The sequence below is a fragment of the Meleagris gallopavo genome, chromosome 5 (assembly GCF_905368555.1).
Source record: "Meleagris gallopavo chromosome 5, MGAL_WU_HG_1.1, whole genome shotgun sequence".
Classification (NCBI taxonomy): domain Eukaryota; kingdom Metazoa; phylum Chordata; class Aves; order Galliformes; family Phasianidae; genus Meleagris; species Meleagris gallopavo.
Window position 1 is genome coordinate 30,009,972 of NC_139408.1, and position 20,835 is coordinate 30,030,806.

The 20,835-nt window shown below is 39.4% G+C and overlaps 2 protein-coding genes across 2 annotated transcripts in view; both read left to right on the forward strand.

The window, feature by feature from the left end:
* Positions 1 to 14,314, forward strand: part of LOC104911162 (formin-1-like) — a 40,402-nt gene extending 26,088 nt beyond the window's left edge. Inside the window, exons 3-4 of the mRNA XM_031553592.2 lie at positions 1,785 to 1,958; positions 14,197 to 14,314. Coding sequence (XP_031409452.2) covers positions 1,785 to 1,958; positions 14,197 to 14,201 — 179 coding nt within the window. The 3' untranslated portion in view covers positions 14,202 to 14,314. The remainder of the gene's footprint in view (positions 1 to 1,784; positions 1,959 to 14,196) is intronic.
* Positions 10,101 to 20,835, forward strand: part of FMN1 (formin 1) — a 118,537-nt gene continuing 107,802 nt past the window's right edge. Inside the window, exons 1-2 of the mRNA XM_085225053.1 lie at positions 10,101 to 12,150; positions 14,197 to 14,314. Of these exons, the coding sequence (XP_085081179.1) occupies positions 10,765 to 12,150; positions 14,197 to 14,314 (1,504 nt within the window). The 5' untranslated portion in view covers positions 10,101 to 10,764. The remainder of the gene's footprint in view (positions 12,151 to 14,196; positions 14,315 to 20,835) is intronic.

Sequence of the window (20,835 nt, forward strand, 5' to 3'; positions counted from 1 at the left end):
CATAATCAGAATTCTTAGATTTGTTTCTGAGTAGATCACACAAAGGAGCAGTTTTCAGATACAATTTATGAAAATATTATTATTTCTTAATCCTGAGAATGGTGAGCTTCCTCAGTATCTTGCAATTGTTAAGATTTTATAATAAAATGAGACAGGCTTTGGATCTGAGCCCAGAAACTCTATACCTTATAGACTGCATATGGGCTCTTCTGGCAAGAGGTGAAATTCAAGAGCAAATACACAGTATTTTAGGATAGTTTAATTCATTAAGATGTTCTGTTCCACAAGGACTTTACTTTTCAAGAAGAATGTTAAAGCTTCAAGGATTGTTGCCCATTTTACCAAGTATTTTAATTTGCTATGCTTATTGATGCAGTGCGAGATCTGAATTATTTTGAGCCATAAGCTTTCAGAAGCTTTGAAAATCAACATAAATTTAATCAAACAGGCTTAGAGATTATGACCCTTGTGCTTCTTTTTACCATAATCTTTTAAAATCAGGGAAAATACCAAAAATTAAAAATACAAATTGTAAGTACAATTGTACAAGGTCTGAACTTTCCACTAGAATGTTGCAGGGCTGATGTGTCTGCATATATAAAAGGATGATAGTCCTTTTGTTTATAACATTGTATCACACATTGTATCACACATGTTCAGAGAACATATTGCCTCTCTGGAATTCATTGGTTTTCTCAACAAATGAGGGGCTATCATTTGGGGAAAAACCTACTTTGGGAAATCAATAAAGAATAGATGCTGTGAATTGGAGGGAGAGTGATCTGTAACTGGAGTGTCTGATGCAGGGGTGTGGATTGTTGGCTGTCAGTTTTTGCTCTTAACTCTCTCTCTCTCTCTCTCTCTCTCTCTCTCTCTCTCTCTCTATCTGAATTCACCTTTGTTTGTTTGTAATGAGACCATTATAGGTTGATATTTTGCTTAAGATTAATGGAGCAAGATCAAGAGTACCTTAAATGGCCTATAGGAAAGCTGGGGAGGGACTCTTTATAAGGGTGTGTATTGATGGGACAAGGGAAAATGGCTTTAAACTGGAAGAGGGTAGACTTAGACTAGATAATAGGAAGTAATTCTTTACTGTGAGGGTGGTGAGACACTGGAACAAGTTGTTCAGAGAGGTTGTGAATGCCTCCCTCCCTGGAGGCTTTCAAGGCCAAGCTGGATGGGGCATTGAGCAACCTGGTCTAAAGGGAGATGGTCCTGCCTGTAGCAGGGGGTTGGAAGTAGATGATCTTAAAGGTACCTTCCAACCCAAACCATTCTATGATTCTATAAAATATCACTTCCAACTGAAAAATTCATCTCATGTGTTTCCTGTAACTGGCTAATGTAGATCAGTACAATAACTACTAAGGGTGCACTTAGCTTATATCAGAAATTTTGTCTAATCATCTAGTTGAGCTGCTTTAGCTTAGTTTTGCACCTCATACCCACCTGTGGAAAATATTCTGGGAAAAAGCACATTAAAGAAGGTCTTTGCAGGGGAGACGAAAACTACCTTCTAGTATGAAAGGGCAAGGCAAGCAGCCCACAGTTTTACTAGAATTTTTTTCCATGAAATTTAAGAATGATTTTTTTCTCAAATGATAACAAAATATGAACCCCACTTATGCTATTTTATTTTGTTCTGAACAAATAGGAAAACTGAAAGTATGTGTTGATAGTGTTCATCAGAGTTTCAAAACTATTAAGAACGTTCTACATGTAGATACTACCTGCAGATGCATACAATTATTACTTCATTCTATTTCATTTTGTCATTCCAGTAGAGACTGCTTTAAAAAATGACTTCACTGAACGGCTGACAAATTTGGATGCGGCAAACAGAGATGACGATACCTGGGTCTTGGATTGCAGACTGGGACTGTCAAACTCGTTTACTCATTCAAGCGAGAAGGAAGATCAACAGGAATGCATTGCATTTGAGTCTGGAATTGAATGTGAGTAGCACTCTATATTGGATTTCAACAAGCATTTTTATATACGTTTCTGATATGCATTTGTTTCTGATGCATCTAAGGCTGTGCTCCAAAACATGAGATGAATAGGAAAGTTTTGGATGTGATACAGCTTTCCAGGTGATTTCTGATTCCATGTGTCTATATGTGGCTAAGTCTGAGAACAATATATACAAAAATATATATATAAATTATATAAATAGATTAAGATACGTGATATGTAATTGCTGAAATCATGATGGGCACTATGCTAAGTTGGTTATTTTTCCTGGAAGTCGATTGGAGGAGCTTGCAGATGACCAGGATTATTTGAGTCAGCAAGCAGTGAATGTGAGTGCACATGTGCATGCATGTGTACATCTCAGGAGTGCTTGGAGCTGTGCTGTTAATTTTAAAATTCCTCAGAGTTTTGGAGAAGCTGAGCTGTCACTGGAAGCAGACTAGCCATGAATTTGTCAGGAGAAGTTTATAAACTTACTGGGAAATAAGACACTGAAGCTTCACATGCCACCCTGAGTGGGAACAGAAAGTAGTGGAAGAGGAAAGAACCAAATCAAGTGTGCTCTTTTAGCCTGTAAGGCCAACAGTATCCTGGGTTACATAAAAAAGAGGGGTGGTCAGCATGGAGAGGGAGCTGATTGTCACTGCCTATTCTGCCTTTGTAAGGCCCCATCTGGGCTACTGTGCCCAGCACTGGGGACCCCAGTACAGGAGGGCTGTGGAGCTGCTGGAAAGGATACAGAGGAGGACCATGAAGATGACCAAAGGGCTGAAGCATCTCTCCAAAGAAGAAAGGTCTAGGGAGTTGGGCTGGTTTAGTATGGAGAAGGCTCCAAGGAGACCTCATTGCTGCCTTCCAGTAGTTGAGGGGAGCTTAAAGGCAGGGGAGAGACTGACTTTTTACATGTTGTGATGGTGACAGAACTGTCAATGGTTTATGGGCTGATTTGGCCTGGTTCTGTGAATAGCAGGGCAGAGGGACCTGTGGAGGAAGTTTTTCATACAGAGGATGGTGACACACAGGAACAGGTTGCCCAAGGAGGTTGTGGATAACCCATCCCTGGAGGCATTCAAAGCCAGGCTGGATATGGCTCTGGGCAGCCTGGTCTGGTGGTTGGCGACCCTGCACGTAGCAGGAGGATTGAAACTGGATGATCATCATTGTCCTTTTCCACCCAGGCGATTCTGTGATTCCATGATTCTGTGATCTTGTGTGTGACAATCCTGCCGATGGCAGGGTGGTGGAACTCAATGATCTTTAAGGTCCTCTTCAACCTAAGCCATTCTGTGATAAAGGATAAAAAGACTGAAAGACAACACTTTGAAGGCGGTACCTTTACAGTTTGTGCAAAGAAACAGTGACAATAATTTGTGCAATAGTGACATCTATTGGTATAAATACCAGAACTGACACAGAATCACATTTAAAATACTTGTGATGATGATTGTTCCTGTTCTCTTGCAATTGCCATAAAATTGATTTGGTATCCTAACGTTCTTTTCCTAAAATAATTTAAGTGTTGTTGTACAACGAAAGTACAGGTTTATCCTTGTGAACAAAACACTGAGATGAAACCAAGTAACTGGATTGAAAATAACTGATACAAATTGTTATCACTAGTACAAATGTACCCTACAACATGAAGAATCTAACCCATGATGACACTTCATCTGTATTTATCAAGTCCTCCTATACAGAAGAAGTACTTAATCAAAAGCCATTTAAGTACAATAATTGAGTAAAGTAAGACATCTAAGATTAATAAACAGTTTGCTTGCATTTTCCTTTATTAAATCATCATTTTCTGTCTAGAAATCTCATTAAATGTGTCATAGCAGATGGAATTATTTCACTCCCTTAACAAGGAAAAATACTCAGAACAGGAGTCTCCATATCTCTTAAAAAGATAATACACAATAAGAGATCCATAGAAAATTTTATCCTGCAGCTCACTCCCTGTAACTCTTCCTTGAAAGTCTGTCAAGACAGAACTCTGGGCTGAATTACTTGCAGAGCTCTAGGGTATCTGTACCTATTCTTCTGCTACAAGTCCAGGTCCAGTTATGTGATAAAGCATTAGAAACAGAACTGCCAGAAGAATGATGATGAGAAGGCTGCCACTGGTGCTGCCATCAGAATCTATTTGGACTTGCAGCACTGGCACAAGCAACCTATGAGAAAAATCAGCAAGTCACACTCAATGATATTTGAAAAGTCACTACAGCGATGTGAAGTCTGTGGTGACTGTAAAAAGGCAACAACACATCCATTTTTAAGAAGAATAGAGAGAGTAACTAAGATTTGTCAGCCTTATCTCTGTGCCAGGGAAGATCATGAAACAGATCCTCCTGGAATCTATGTTAAAGCACGTGGAAGAGTGGGAGGTAATACAAGACAACCAACTTAGCTTCACCAAGAGCAAGTCCTTCCTGACCAACATAGTGGTGTAACTGCAGCAGTGAAAAAAGGATGAGCCACTTATGCCATCTGTCTGGAATTCAGAAAGGCCTTTGACATGTTTCCCTTTAACATCCTTCTCTCTAAATTGCAAATGTATGAATTTGATAAGTAGATTGTATTTGATGGATGAAGAAACGGTTGCAAGATTGTTCCCAGAGAGTGAAGTGATGAGTGTCATCCCTCAGGAATCTGTACTTAAACTGATATCTTTAATATCTTCATCAATGACATTGATGGTTGGATCAAGTGCACTCTCAGCAAGTTTGTGGGTGACAGCTAGCTGTGTGGTGCTGTTGACATGAACTGGGGCTTTCAGCTTGGAGAAGAGGAGGTTCTGGGGAGACCAGAGAGCAGCCTTTCAGTATGTAAAGGGGGCTACAAAAAAGAAGGGAACAGACTGTTTGGCAGGGTCTGTTGTGGTAGGACAAGGGGAAAAGGTCTCAAAATAGAAGAGGGGAGATTTAGACTGGATATAAGGAAGAAGTGCTTTATGTTAAGGACAGTGAAGCACTGGAACGTTTTGCTTAGAGAGGTGGTGGCTGCCCATCCTTGGAGACACTCAAGGTCAGGTTGGAAGGGGCTCTGAGCAACCTGATCTGACTGTAGCTGTTGTTGTTCACTGAAGGGATGTTGTAGGGTTTAAGGGTTCCTTCCAATGCACGCAATTCTATGAAATAAGCTTTATGAATTTTTCTGGTGACAACAATCCGTTCCCAGATGTTGTCTTTTTGTGCTCCTCAGACTGAACAGCATGACAGCTGTGGTCAGAGAATGTGTCCAAAGTACAACTCCAAAGCAAAACAAAAAACATTTCCAAGGAATACTGACTGAATTGGACCAATTCATTTCCTCACAATCACACTAATTCATGTGATCTATGGCCCTTCTTTGCTATTTGAAGAAAAAATTTGACATGATTGATGAAAACTTAGGTATTGCTGTTTTGAAATGTAATTATGTTACTTAAAGTGACAGTGTTAAAAAGTAAGCTGCTTTGCCTTGTTCTGCTTTACAAGAGCAGCCTTATATAGAAATACATTATACATTTATATATGCATATATAGAATCATAAAAACATCCAGGAAAAGATTTTCAAAACAGCCAAGTCCAAACAGCAACTTGACTTTTCATGTTCCATCACTAAACAGTCCCTTAGTGTCATGTACATGCTTTCTTAAACTCCACCAGGGATGGGGACTCCTACTTCCCTAGACAGTTTCCTTGTGTTGTTGAGAAAACGCTTCTGTTTTTATTAGTTGGAAAGAGGAAGATAAAGTAGATGAGGAAAAAGATTGTGAATGAATTCTACTCTAACAGGGATTTAAAATGCGCAGTCTGTATCAGAAGCCTGCATTAGTTTTTAAGATCTTAATTTCAGCATGCTGGATTCTCATTTGCTGTCTAGACTAGAGAAAATAAGGAACCAACACAAAAATGGAACTCCATCCTCTACTTCATACAGAATTTCATCTCAGATGAAAAGGCACTTCAACGAGGCATACAACTGGGGCTCAAATAAGTATTAAAAGATAGCAGTTACTCAAGAATTTCTGGTAAATCTTTTAATGTGACTGTGGATTTTACTTTATTAAGTTTTTATTTTAAGCTTTAAACTATCAAGTCATGCTGTAGATGGACTTTAAAAGGCCTGTTGAAAATGAAAAGAGGTGGAGAATAGAGCAACATAGAAAAGGAAAGCAGGAATGCAAAAGACTGAAAATTCAACTCTGTTCTTTCTTACAAAAAAATGCCAGTCTTTGTGTCATTGTGCACAAAGATCCTTCTCAGTTTACAGTTATCCTGTTCCCTATCTTTGTTGTATGTCTGTTCATTTCAACCTCGAGGTCAACCAATGCATTCTTTGCTGTAAGCCCTGTCTTAGAGCTTTCATTGATTTTTCACATGATGAGATTTTCTGCTTCACTGTTCTGTATATTTACTGATATTATACAGTCTATTTCAAAATAGTAAATTCTTTGTGCCCTTTTGTTTTATAACTATGTAACTGTTATGATCTTTTGGATTAACTAAAATAGTCAATATCTCACTGTGAAACACAGTTTTGATATAGATATTAAAAACTACATTCTCCATGTTTTCAGTGCCCCCTCCGCCCCAACATGTCCAATGTCTGCTCATACTGTTAGCATCATGGTAATTCTCACCAAAACTCAACCTTATATATCTATGCGTCTATTGCTAAGTCTAAAATCAATTACTTATACAACACTTGCTCTGAAAGTAATTCCTCATTTTATTATGTTTGCCCACAACATCAGAGTTGGATGTTGGTGGTGCGGTGGTTAACATTCCCATCAATATTCTATTTTGTTGCTGTGTGACAGATGGCAGCAGAGAGGCAATCGGACAACATGGTGCCTGCTACTGAAGTGCATATGAAGCAAAGGTGTGGCATTGAATTCACTTGCTGAATGTTTATGGAGGCCAAACAGTGGCTGTGAGCACAGTGTGGTGATAGGTGGTGCATTTCAGCAATGGTGACTGCAATGTGAAAGACAAGCCATTTTCAGATGGCCAGGCAGATTTTTGAGCGCAATAATTTGAGTATTTAAAGCAATTATAATGTCAATACTTAGATTTCCAATACTAGAGGAAGATTGCTCACACATTGTTTTACTGTATGTCAAAAACAAACAAAAACAAACCTGAAAACAACAAGTAGATGCTCTTCTTATGTTAGAGCATTTGAAGAGTTAAACTACGAAGTATAATATGAGATGAACAGTTTCAGAGGCAGAAGGAAGAGTTGGAGATCTTTATCAATCAGAAGAGTAAATGTTTGGCTGGAGATGGTGCATGGAGCAGGACTGGGTCAGCTGAGTTCAGACCAGCTCTAACTCTTGGAGCTACTGCCACAACTGGCCACCTCCATGTGGCTCTTCAGCTTGACACAATCAGTGCCTATTTCATTTCTATGATGCTTTAAAAAAAAAAAAAAAAAAAAAAAGAGAGAAACTCATTTTGTTTCCAGCCCCTTTGTGTTAAAAATTCATGGTAAGTTTTGTTTTCCATACAGTTTAGCCATTTCTATGTCTCTATGCCCTGTTTGTTTTTCTTCATTTTGCTGTGATCTGAAAACATAATCTAGATAGATACGCTGTCAGGAAGCATTGAGCCCTGCTGTGTAATAATGATAGAAATGATTAGTTGTATTTCTGTCTTACTGTCTGTTTTCTTCAAAGAAATGTTAAAGCTCTCATGCACTTCAAGAATGGGATTTGCTGTAGGTGTGACTTCTGTCTGTGATGAAATGTAGGTCAGAAAGGGTGTGGGTTATTAAATGCTCTTTAAACTGAAAGGAATGATTGTCCTTTTGTGTAATTAATGCATTAACTGCTCTGAGTGTTGCTGTGACAGGCACTAGGAGCTTTTCAGAGACAGCAGAGTGCTGTTGGTTTTATTAAATGAATAAGCTTGTATCATTACTATAAAAGACTTCTTTTCCTAAAGCTTGGAAATTGTTTCATCCTTCAGATGCAGCATTGAAGTCTGTTCAGAGAGACTTTCCTAAGGAGATCTACCCAGTGTTAAAACACTTCTGCCTGTGAAGCTTTTCTTGGCTCAGTCCCATTTCCATATGCAAGTCGTCATCTCTTCTTGTGTAAAAAATATTAAGGGCATGTAGTGATATATACGGTTTAGCCAGGGATGTTCTATTGATACCCGAGTGCTCTTCATCAGTTATCCAGTCCTGCGCTGGGGCTGTCCAGTGGGGTAATTGTCAGCTTGGGAGAAAAAAGACATTACAGAATTTTTCTTTATTTGAGGTTGGGGGTTTATGAGTCATGTTCTGAACTGGAGCTACTGCTTGGTGTCCAGTTTTGATAATTTCTCTAGCAGTAGATGTAGATGAGTTCTTTCCTACTTCCTAATATTAGAAATCTTGAAGTTTTCTTTTCAGTTCCTGAAGTTTGCTATCAAGAGAACATATAAACAAGAATATACATAAAACAGTCTAATTTTCTTCATGTTTGGGTTATTGCCCTCGTTGATATAAGGCACATTTCTACTTCTGGACTTTTAATCATTCTGTGTTCACCTCTGCATTTCCTAGCATATCAGTAGAGAGCACAATTTTGGCCTGACTCTCAAAGAACCATTCTTTTCACTACTGAAATGATCGTCGTCTCGTAAATTTTGTTGGGAAATTGTTTAAATATAAAGTATGGTTTTCCTGCTTTTAAGTCCCCTTTTAAATTGAGCTGTTCATACGTATTTTTAAATTCAGAGTAGTTAGATAGTAAAGGGAATGTTTTAGCATAACCTAGTAAGTATGCTTAGTTTAAATGTTACCATGAAGTTTCTGATGTAGATTCTGATGTAGATTCCTGGTTAGTGACCAACCAAACTATTTTTGAAAAAATGCAATTTGCAGTTTATCCATCATAAGTTAACCTTACCCCAAATAAATAGATACAGCATAACCATGGAGTAATCTGTGAGAAAGTCACACCAGTGTGAAGGTAGCTTCCTACCACTTGTCTTACTAACCTTGGATTCTATGAGTAACTTGGCACAGGGAGTGATAAAGTCTCTTTCATTCTGTAGAACATCCTTTTAAGATGGTTATCTATATTAAGACTAGCAAGCCATGACTTTTACAGGGTTGTTCCCATCTTTGGCATTTGATGATAGAGTACCAAAGAAGCAAGTCCAGAGCTTACTGCAGGAAATGGCCAATAGTAAAGTGAATATATTGCTCTATGGTTAAATCACAAATGAAAGTGGGAGTGATTCCAGTACCTTTTGTTTACAGGTATGTATGCAATCATGTAACCGAAAAAGTGTCTGTAGGCTTTACCAAAGCCCTTTGTGTTACAATCTGAGATTAGGGAAACTTATTTCCTGCAGAACAGACCTTTTGCTGTTGACATTATGATGACTTTACTACTTACAGTATACGCGAAAGGCAAACATGTCTTTCATACCAAACCTGTTGGTATACTTAGTCATTGCTTGGTGTCTGAGATGTTCAGTTTTTCAGTGAATATTTATCTGTAATTTGGCACAAGAGTGCCAGGTACAGCCAACTTCCTGAGAAAACCTGCTTCCAGCACGCTGCTGTATGTGGTCCATCACCACAGCTGAACAGCCCAATGCAGGACCCCCTTCAAACTTGGCAGCAAAAAAAGTGATCATTGAATTTCTGAGATGCTACTGTGGAAATAGGAGTGAAGTAACTTCTTAAACACAAGGGTATTAGAAAATTGCGAAGCTGCAAGAATTTCTAGTCTTTGCACTCCAAAAATAAGGAAAGGAACAAAAGTGAAAACTTTTGACTGGAATCTGACCTAAATGTAAATGACTTTGTGACTTTCAAATGTGCTTAAGAATATTTTGTACTTTCACGTGTTAAGCAAAAAAGCATATATTCTGCAGACATCTTCTCTTGAAGTTCAGCTACGTGAATTAACTAAAACCAATCTGACACGGGACTGGGGTGGCACTACGCAGATGCAAGTCACCGAGCGCTGTGTGGCAGCTCTGGGCTGTTGCTGCAGGAGCCGCTGACCTGTCCCCGCGCTGGCTTGCTGCCCGCCCGCAGCTCGCGGTGCTGGGCGCGGTGCCGGCGCTCGGTGCCACCTGCCCGCGGCTCCCGGACGGCTCCGGTAACACGAAACCAGTCCTGCTGGGTGTTGTTCGTGGCCCTGCAGGCTGAAGTCTGCATTCTATATGAGATCTGCCGCACAGTGGGAGGGAGTCTCCTTTTTCCTTGCTCCGTTTCGAGGTGCTCGCTCGGGCCAGCCGAGAGCACCGCGCAGCATTTGTAGTGGGAACTTCAGAATTCGCACCTCGGGTTTTCACTTGGCTGTCTTTCCGGGATGATGGCTTTATCACGGAAGAGCCTTATCCACGCGGAAGGCCCGTGCACAGGAGCGCTCGCGGAGCTCCCCGCCGCAGGTTCCCAGCCCGCGTCCTGCTACGAGGAAGTAGCGCGCCGCCGCTGCGCGCTGCTCCGGCTGGGAGCCGCGTTTATATAGCCGCTCTGCGAGTAGGAAGTCGGGCAGCCAGTAGGATTGCGGGAAAGGGAGCAGCGCCACTGGTTGCGCTTCCAGCCGGGATCGGCGCGCCGGCACACCCGCTGTGACAAAAAGCCCTTTGTGCGAGGGACCGAGCGCCGGAGAGCTTGCCGCGTCCTTCGCTTTTCCCCACCGGAGCCCGGGCAGCCGATGGGCGGCGGCGCGAAGAGCAGGAAGCAGCGGGAGCGCGGCCCGGCCGCTGCCTGCCCTCCCCGGGACCGGCCCGCCGCCGCGCAGCGCTGCGTGCGGTGAGCGCACGGAACTGGAGCCGCGCCCCGCTCCCAGCATGGAAGGAGGAAACGCGGGGTGCAGCCGGCAGCTTCCCGAGCGGGCGGGTCCCGCGGAGAGTGAGCCGGACGTCTTCACCACTTTTGCGGTCAGAGCACTTTTTGGACTTACAGCTAAGTTGGAATCGGTAACTCCCAAAGAAGAAGAAGCAGTGCTTAAAGCGTTTCAACCTTTGCACACCAGTGTCAACACTCAGGCTAAGAATCGGTATGAGAGGAATGATAATGACAGTGTTGACGACTCAGAAAACCAGCACGGCGCGGGCTGTACCAGTGACCAGGCTGACCCGGTGTCTGGCAGCTGTGCTGAACTGGAGCCGGAGCCGGCAGGACAGAATGAAATACTTCTTCCCCATTTAAGGTCTGTACAGACTTCTTTGTCTGAATCTGACAACGATGCTATTCTCGTACAAGGTACTTTGGTTCACACAACAAGTGACACGGAATCAGATGGTGAGAGTAAGTACCCAGATGCTGATGAAACCAGCACAAGCAAATGTGGGCAAAACAATGCTGCTTTGTTTTCTGTGACTTTGGACGGTAACAATCAAAGTAAGGAAGAGTCAAACTCAGAAGGGTACAGACACAGCAATGACACTGTGGGTAGAGATGACACTGAGTTATACCCACCAATTTCTCAGTGGCTTCCCAGTGAGCTGGACAGCGTTCTGGAGTGTGACTCCAGTGGCAAAGACAGAACGTTTATGGATGAGCAGTTTAGTTCCTTGCTTGCTACAGGGGAATGCCCTCCAGAAATTCCGGGTGAGGATCAAAGACGACCTTCAGTTGATAATGTATCTCTCCATAAAGCAGCACTGGCTGAAAAAAGTTTCCAGCTGCCTGCTTTCTTTAGTGGCCTACGTGTGAGGAAAAAGGGACTAAACACAGACGATGGGGAAACTATTACAGAAATTAAACCAAGGGAGAATGATTTAGCTCTGCTTAAATTACGACAGCCTGTTAAGAAATCCAACATTACATCAGGTTTGACCACAAAAAAAAAATCATCTGAACCTAAGGCAAGTCCCACTTTCCTGGAGCAGCTCTCTCAGCTGTTGAACATAGACGTCTCCAAGAATGACGAGAGAACCCAGGATTCTGGTGCAGGGTTCGGGGAGATTGAGGACAGCGATGAAGGCCCAGAGAACAAAGCCTCTGGCAAAACAGAACCATTATTTCCCTCTGAAGAAATAAAATCAAGCCCTGCTGAATCTGCACTGGACGTCTTTAAAGCTTTATTCACTCGACCTCCCAAAAAAGAGACAACTGCAGATCCTTCAGAGCTGGAAGCCATCAAACGCAAAATGAGAAATGAGAAAGAGTCCTTGAAAGCTGTATTTGAAAGGTCAAAATCTAAACCTGGCGACGGACCATCAGACAAATCTGTAGGTTGGCTTATTTTTTCTTCCTAAATCTGGAAGTAGATGGATATAAAATATTTTCATTTTTTAAATTAATGGTGGGGACTTAAGGTCAAAGTGTCAGAAACGTCTTTTAAAAGGCAAAGTCTTCTACTTTAGGCAGTCTCAGTTTTTGGATTCCAAACTGAAGAAATCTTGGGGCAAATTTTTCAAAATTATTGATCATCTGCAGTTCTAGCAGAACTCAGAACTGATAATCATGGTTTATAAATAATAATCAGAAAGTAAATACAAGTTTTTCATTTTAAAAGGTCGTTACAAAACAGTTTTCCGTATGCTAAATAGGGTTTAAAATCAGTTTTGTATCACAAATATTTAATGCAATACTACTTACCAGTCTGTCACTCTCTCTGTTTTCTTTTTTCAGTTTGATTGGCTTTTGTTTTTTAATTTTTACAACTAATATTTCATATTACCTTTTGGAATAATTCTAGGATAAGAACTGATACAATAACTTACAGGTTAATTCCGTTTAATTTGTCCAAGATGTACAACTTAAAAGTATTTATTTCTTATTTACATACGTACCTGGCTTTCCATATATTGATAAGCATTTAATCTTATCAGAGTGTAACTGAAGGTGTCCACTTAGACCACTTAAGTTATGGTTTAATACAAATACTTGCAACGTGATTGTTTGTACGTGCCTGGATATTTACTAATGTTTAAGAAATGAAAAAAGATTTGTGCATATGTACACAATGATAAATGAGTTTGAGTGCAATTGAGACTCGAATGAGCAGCCATCACTTTCCCAAACCTAAAACTCTTTCAGCTACTCCTTTGCAGATGCAATCAGTCCAGAAGCATGCTGTTGGCTAACAGGGGAGTTTACCCAAATGATTAAATTTGCAGGGTTGGACCCTAAGTCTGCTAAGTTAATTTGCTGTGCTGGTTGTACTCTCTTAAAATTTTTATTCTTATGCGTAATTAAAGCATTCATGAAAATGACTGACACCTGGGCAGACTGATAATACCAGTTTTAAGTAAATTACCTATGGGGAGGAGAAAAGAGGCACTCATGGGCCACGGCATGTATGGCAATTACAGTGCATGCGTGCCCTTCCCACCCCTGGGCTGCTGGTTCCTCCTTACACCATTCTCTGGCTGTGCTGGCGTAAGCGTCTGTGTGGCTCGCGGCAAGCCAGGTCGGGAGGGAGGAGGCACAGCCGTCAGCATGAGTGGCTCAAATGTCTGCTCTCAGCTGGCCTAGTGCAAGCATGTTTTCCCTGGGCAAAGCTGAGGTAGAAGGGTCTTGCCTTGCCTTTTTCCGTGTCTAAATGGGCATTTTATGGGATCACTTCCATGCAGTGTTCTACTGTTGCTGCAGTTATGTCTACACAATGACTCGTGTTGTAGATCAGATTACAGAAATGCTAGGTTAAAAAAAAAGACCACTAAAAAGTGCTTGTTTTCTTGTTTATTGTTGTTGATGTTTCCCACTTAAATGGAAAATTTCACCATTCCAGTTGACACCACAGTGCCTTTACCAGCTGCAACAGCCATTTGATGTGGCAGCATTATGTGGTATGTGGACTGAGCAAGCTGCTGTGGGTGGGGCAGGAATTTCTCAAACCTGCTCTGCTTCCAGAAATCATATTGTCAAACAATGTCTCAGGTGAATTCCACCAATGTTCATTTGTAAGAGGAGTGAGGATGGGGCCTGGCTTTTTGCTCTGAAAAAAAAATATATGTATATATATATCTTCCTATATACATATAGGAAGAAAAACAAGTGTTTCTCACATCTTTGGTTCATCAAAGGCATGAACAGCTTTCCGTGCCGCTGTAAACAGTTTCAACAGAATCATTGTATGTCACATACATTAGGATATCCTCCTCCTCAAAATTATTTTTCTAAATTTTTCTGTACTGGTTTCTTTGTGTCCTGCTTGAGCACTGTTTGAATGAGGCAGATGATCCTTTTTGAGTATATATGTAGAGCCAGATATCTGTTTTGAAACAACTGATGCTGCCAACTTTAATTTTTTTCTTTTATAATTTCAACAGCCTGATCTGAGTCCCTCAGAGCAAGATGACAAGACTCCAGGGAGACTCCAGACTGTCTGGCCACCACCAAAAGCAAATCATGAAGAAGTAAAAGTAGGATTAAAGTACACAGAAGCAGGTAAAACAAAGAGGTGAAGCATTCGCAGAAATGAGTTTCTGACACTTTAAATGTTGTTTAAGATAGAGACAGCGATAATCGCAGTATTTTCTTATCTGGAAAAACCACACCTTACTGTTTACTGTTACTTGTTAAGCACCTGACTTTTAAAATACAAAATGGATAAATGTGTTGAAATCTAAATTTTTGCCTATTTAAGTTTCACAAGGAAATAAGTGCTTTTTGGTACATTGGGTTATCCATTTGTAGTGGGATTCTGTTCAAAGAAGCGACAGAATATTGAAGGAAAGGAGATCTGTCATCTGTGTTCATTGGCAAGGGCAATGACCTGCCTCAAACACTGCCTCAGTAGGATTAAGTAGAATTTAAAACCAAGCTTTCATAATATCTTGCTGTGAGAAAGTATTCATGGTGATAGTGTATGGTTCTTTCCAGTTCCAGTGGATATCCATTTGCCTTTGTACTAGGAGAATGGGTATATAGGAGTAGGAGATCTACTCCTTCATATTGTTCAGAGTATTACTTTTTTTGCTTTCTTTCCTCATCCCTTTCTACCTTAATTTCTATTTTTTGTTGTTGTTTTTCTTTGTTTTGTTTTGTGTTTTTTTTTCTGTGTGTTTTTAAACATTGTGTGATTATGGATGTTGAAAGGAACTGTGTTGTTCTAATATAGGCAGAATTGGATTTATGTTGCTTCTGGTCGGTCTGGGATGTGTTTGTCATTAGATAGCCAGGGCAAGTTTTCTGTACTGATACGGGTATTCAGCTGCACTGCAGTCCCTTTCTGTTAAGCTTAGGTTGTTATAACAGGCGATGTGCTTGCTGTATTTAATTTTCCACAAATAAATATTTTTTTTTCTGCTAATGACTATAATTATCTGTAGCAAAAACACATGCTGAAAGAAAGAAAAGAAACTGAATTAACAAAAGCTCCAAATTCTACTACTTGTAGAGAATTTAGGTCATGCTTTCCTGAAATTTGAATAGAAAGGGCAGACTGGCTCAGAGCCCGTGTAAATTGTTACTCTTTTGTTTCTGTGTTATTTTGGGTGGCAGTGTCATCAACATGGTGACGATTAATTTGCTAAGTCAAGTTTTTATACAGACCAGATTCTTCAGTTCATTAGTCACGCCAGTGTCTGGCAGATGGAGGGATCTGTATGAAAACAAATCGCTGGTGATTCAGAGGATGAGACGGAAGTGGTGCTTTTACTGGAAACAGGCAAAGACTATTTTTTAAAGGTGCAGCAGAATTACAGGTGTTAGCAGGTTTGTAGTTCAACTCTGATGACATTCATGGATATTCAGAAAGCAGTCATAGCAGCAGGGACTCTGACATGTGGAGCAGCTGCACCAGTCTGCTTTACTGAGGATCAGGGGGAATGTTATGGACAGGGGTGCTTATATGTGGTCTCCTGCAGGTGAAGGGTGGTACTGTTCATGAGAGTAATGCAGATATAATTAAAACAACAGTTTATATTCAAGTTCTCTCATATTGCTAGTTGTTTGTTCATTTAATGAAAGTATCAGTTCAGGATTATTTCTAATCTCAGTCTCTCCAACAGAGATTGGTGTCTGCAGAGAACGTTTATGTACTGACATTTCCCCTCACACTCCTTCCCATGTAAAGTTGCCTCCCAGCTACCAGTACCTGAGGAAACTTGTTGTCCACAAAATAGAATTCTTAACAGTTTATTGTGAAGCAGGTTATTGATGATCATAACGCTTAAACTGGATTCATCCTATAACCTGAAAACCCATTTCTGACCACAGTGCCTTGTTCTGACAGTTCTGATGAAATGGAAAGTTCTTGATTTTCAAATCAAGTTCAGAAATTATCTATGGCAGAGATCTTTCTGATTTCAGTCTGCCTCCTGTGGTTTTCCTGAGCAGATGATTATTAGTAGCATAGAACAAGTTAAAATTAATTACTTACCTTAACATTCAGTCAACAATTTAGTTGAAGCTACCAAAAGAATAGGAAAAAATATAAAACATTTTATATAGATTCATATTCAAACCTACATTACAAACAATAACAATATGTAGAATTATTAGGTAAATTCATTTAACACAGCTTTATTTTTTACTCCAATCATGTCCAAGGAGAAATCTGTAGACATATGCCCCAGTATTTCTAACTAGGTACAAGAATACATACTTATTTTATGAGGTAGCATAGCTTTTTTCATTTGTCATGAGAAGGAGTGTTTAAAGTAAAAGTGCTTGAAAACTTGCAAGCTGGAACAATGATCTTTCTTACAATTGTCTTCTCAGTTTTTGTTTTTCTTCCATCACCATGAAATATGACAGGAAGGCAGACAGATTGAGTGAGAATTACTAGCTTTTTGATCTTTTCTTACCTCCTTGCCATGCTTTTCCTCATTATTCTCGCTGCCTAGTAAAAGCAAGAAATTCAGGCTTAGTTTGGCCTATGCAGCAGACATCCCAGTGACTCACAGCAGCTTGGAGGAGCAGCAAATTCCCTACTGAGGCTTGGAGTCTGGCTTGGTGTGTGGGAAACCAAATGAACAGAAAATGGATGTAACAAGGAGCACATGTGTGGGACTGACTAGGCCTGTTAGGAACATTAGAACTGGAAGAAGTTAGTGTACAAAATTCCTCACCAGCTATTTTTCATGCCTTTGATAACATTTTGTGTAGTCATAGTATCGTTACCCCGGACATCTAAAAATTACCAGTAAATATCTCTAAATCTTGAGTTGCAAATTTTGAATTAAAAAGATGATACTACAAGATTTTGGCACATCTTATGTTTTCTTAACCCTTAATTCCTCTGTTTCCATAGTGCAATTCACTGCATTGTACTGTACCTTCGTAGTTAAAACAAACTGTTTCTGTGGGTCTCCAGAGAAACTGGAATTTCTTTGAAATGTGTCAGTCTAAAAATTCAACGAGCCTGTAGTACATTATAATATTTATATCCTAGAAGACTGAAACTGTAGTATTTAGTTTATAGTTATAAATTTATTTTTTCCATGGAAATCTTTCCTATGTTCTCAAAGACATTTCTATGCGTATTTCTCTGGTCCTAAAATTCTGTTCTTCAGTTTTCATTAAATAATTCTTTTTCTTTTCCTCCATAATTTTTTGAGTTATTTCTTCCATTAAATCTATGCATTAAATCTAATAAAATGTGAATATGTCAGCTATTAAGTAAGGTGAGATCACCTAGTCAGGTGGAGGAGACAATCTCATGCCTATACTGAGGGGAGTCATAGATAATATTGGATCACATAGAATCCACCTACAGTGGATCTCGTCTACTCCCTCAGGCTAGATCAGAGCTTCAAGCCTACAGCCTACCATACCTAAGAAGGGGAGTTTAGAAATGAATGCTATCGCCTTTAAAATGAACTGTGTTTGAAGAACAATCTCCATGTTGAAGTAGTACAGTAGAACTTCAGATCCTGTGGTCTTTATTAAAATGTGTATTTAGCTGTTGGGATCAAATTATACAAAACTGAAAGAATTTCACTGTTTGCTTAAGCAAAACAAGAACTGAAAAAAGTGGTGAGAGGAATATGTCCTTCCTGTGAGAGAAGATCTTAAAAGAGAATCAAGTTGAAGCATTAATCCATTTAGTGCTCTTCTACATGGCATGCTTTCTGTTTAACTCACATTTTTGTATTTAACATTTCTAACATTTAAACATTCAACATATTTAACATTAAAAAAAATACAAAAAATTGCTCTTTCACAGTCTGTCTTATTCATCATACTTCAATCTGTGTTGATGTTCTCCTGTCTCTATGATGCCACCATTTCTATAGCAATGGTCCATGATGCCATAAGCACAACTTTCATTTCAGGGTAAATAAGGGAATCAGGAGAGGTGACTGACAAAGCTTTTATTAAACAAATGCAAATTGTTTAATTTGCAACAAATTACAAATGAAATAGAAAATAATGGCAGAGGTCCCAAGTTTTATATATGTCAAAACCTTGAGTTCTGTATGCTCTAGATTCCTAGCAAGAAAATTCACTTTATGGTCTGTTTATGTGTCAGAAAGAGAGGCATAACAATCTGAACAAAGAGGTGAGAGATAAGAATGTGACTTCATATCCATATTTAACATAGGCTTAAGTCTACAAGAGATTATTTCTGATGATGATATCGATGGTTAGTATCCTGAAGGAAGCTGTTGTAACAGTTGCTGCTAACGTTAGTTTCATCTTAAAACAAAATAAGTTTATTTGGTAATTTCAATTTATTTGATTTCAGTATTGTTGTTTTGTTTTTAGTCCTGTGACTATGACAGTGTGCCAGGAATTGGCAGTGTTAATTGGAGATGGTATTATTATGATTTTATGGTCACTGATCAATTCGATGCTTCATCAGACTGTAGGTGTACTGCATCCAGCTTTTGCAGATTTCTTTACTACATTTTACTGTATTTATTATGTAGTATGACAGGCATGTTTAGTCATATTTTGTCAGTGTTTCATGGCTGACAAACACACTGACTTGTTATTGAGATGTTGAGGGCTATTACAAGCCAGATTGATGCAGTCATATTGCATTCCACTACAACAATGACGTCTTCTCCCCATACTTATGCCAACTAAAACCTGTCATTTTAAGGATTTGGAAGGTACAGGAAATCTGCTTGGAAATCTACATGCTCTCAGACCAATAAGTTGTGCACGTGCTGATCAATTCAGCAACTTTTTTTTTTTTTTTTTTTTTTTTTTTAAGCTGTCTGTTGAGGTTTACTATGAAAATATATTTTTTAAAAAAGCTCATGTCTCATACCTCGTTTATTTACTTATTTATTTATTTAATAGTGATATAGAGATGTTTCTCAACTTGCGAGCCACTTAGTTATCAAACTGAAGGCCTGTTGAGAACTGTGGTACAGTAGGACTCCAGGCAGAGAAGAGGAACACTACTCACCTCCTCTTCCTGCCTACTGGAGGGCATGCAGGTCTTATGATAAGGGAACTTTTGTACTGTCATTCCTTCTGTGCCTTTTGAGATAGGAATAAAAGGACAGGCATCTAATAATGTGGAAGGTTTGATTGTGAACCAACTTGAGGAAAAATGTGTGTGTGGCCCTTCCAAGCTTTGGTTTACCTTTCTGTGAAACTGGCATAAGAATCCTTACCTACTTTTCAAGCCAAATGCAGTTCCTTTTTTTTCTTTATAAGTTAATGTAAAAGGAGCAAATTGTAAACGAATATTGACTTCCTATTCTAAAATCTGCAGATAATAACACAATATAGAAACTATGCCTCAGGCTATCTGATAAAATGGTCATGCCTTTCTATATGCAGGTCATTATATTATTGCAGTTTGAAGAGGGAGAAGAGATGTGTGTCACTTTTTGATGAAAATCCTTGCTTTATACCCATGTTTGTCAAAATACAGGATTTTAGAAGGCCTTTTTTTTTTTTTTTTTTTTTTTTTGAGTGGTGATGCATCTGTTGCATCAGATACCTAAAAGGGTCTTATTTTACAGTATACAGAGCCATACCTGAATACATACGCATGTATAGCAGAAGATACCAGTTTGCTTAAGAATTTGTATACAGAGCAGCTCTGATCCACTGCATTTTCCTATTGAAGAGATTAATTTACTACCTGAATATAATGAAGGCAAGTTCTGTGAATTCTTTTATTTCCTTTTCTGAAGTTTTTATTTTGAAATGCAGACACCACTGTGTGTCCTACCAATGTAACATTGCAAAGGTCCTGAGTTGATCACAGGATTTTAGGAGATGGCTAGTGTTACTTACCTGAAATACAATGAAAGAGTAGTTCTGTGCAGCACAAGAATTACTTTGTATTTTATTTCTTTGGTCCTGTTTCAAAATATACCAGGCCCTTTGCATACGACAAATGCCTCAAAGTTTTATTGAATTCACTTCATTGTGTCACATCTCATTCTCCAGTCTCATTGTTCACGTGATCTGTAGTTCCATTTGCCTCAGCATAAACAACAATTTAAATACTAGTCCAGATGAAACTCTGAAACTGAACACCATGAAGTTTTCTGAATATACAAACTTGGATTTAGAATTTCTCTGAGGCTTTCTTTTTACTTAAGTCTGGTATCATCCTTGCCCAGTTTGCCTTCTCTACTACATCACAGACAAATATTCTTATCTGTAAAAGAACAAAACAAACCACTACCCCTGTTCATGTACATTTCATAATTTCATACATATCCATATTTTAATGTCTATCAACTGCTCTAAACTCATAGGTTGCTGAAAGTGTATCTGGAAAGCAGTGTGCTTCTGTATATGGATGTTATATGTGCCTACAGCCACAACCTCCCCACATTTGAATAAATTTATTGCATATATAATATAGGTGCGGTCTCAATGTAAGCTTACTATACACTGTGTGTAGTGATTGAGAAAGTGTTATAAAGGTGGAGGTTGGTGGCCCTGCATGTGGCAGGGGGTTTGGAGATTCATGATCCGTGAGGTCCCTTCAAACCCTGGCTATTCTGTGATTCTGTGATTCTCTGTCTCCCTTCTTAATATATTTC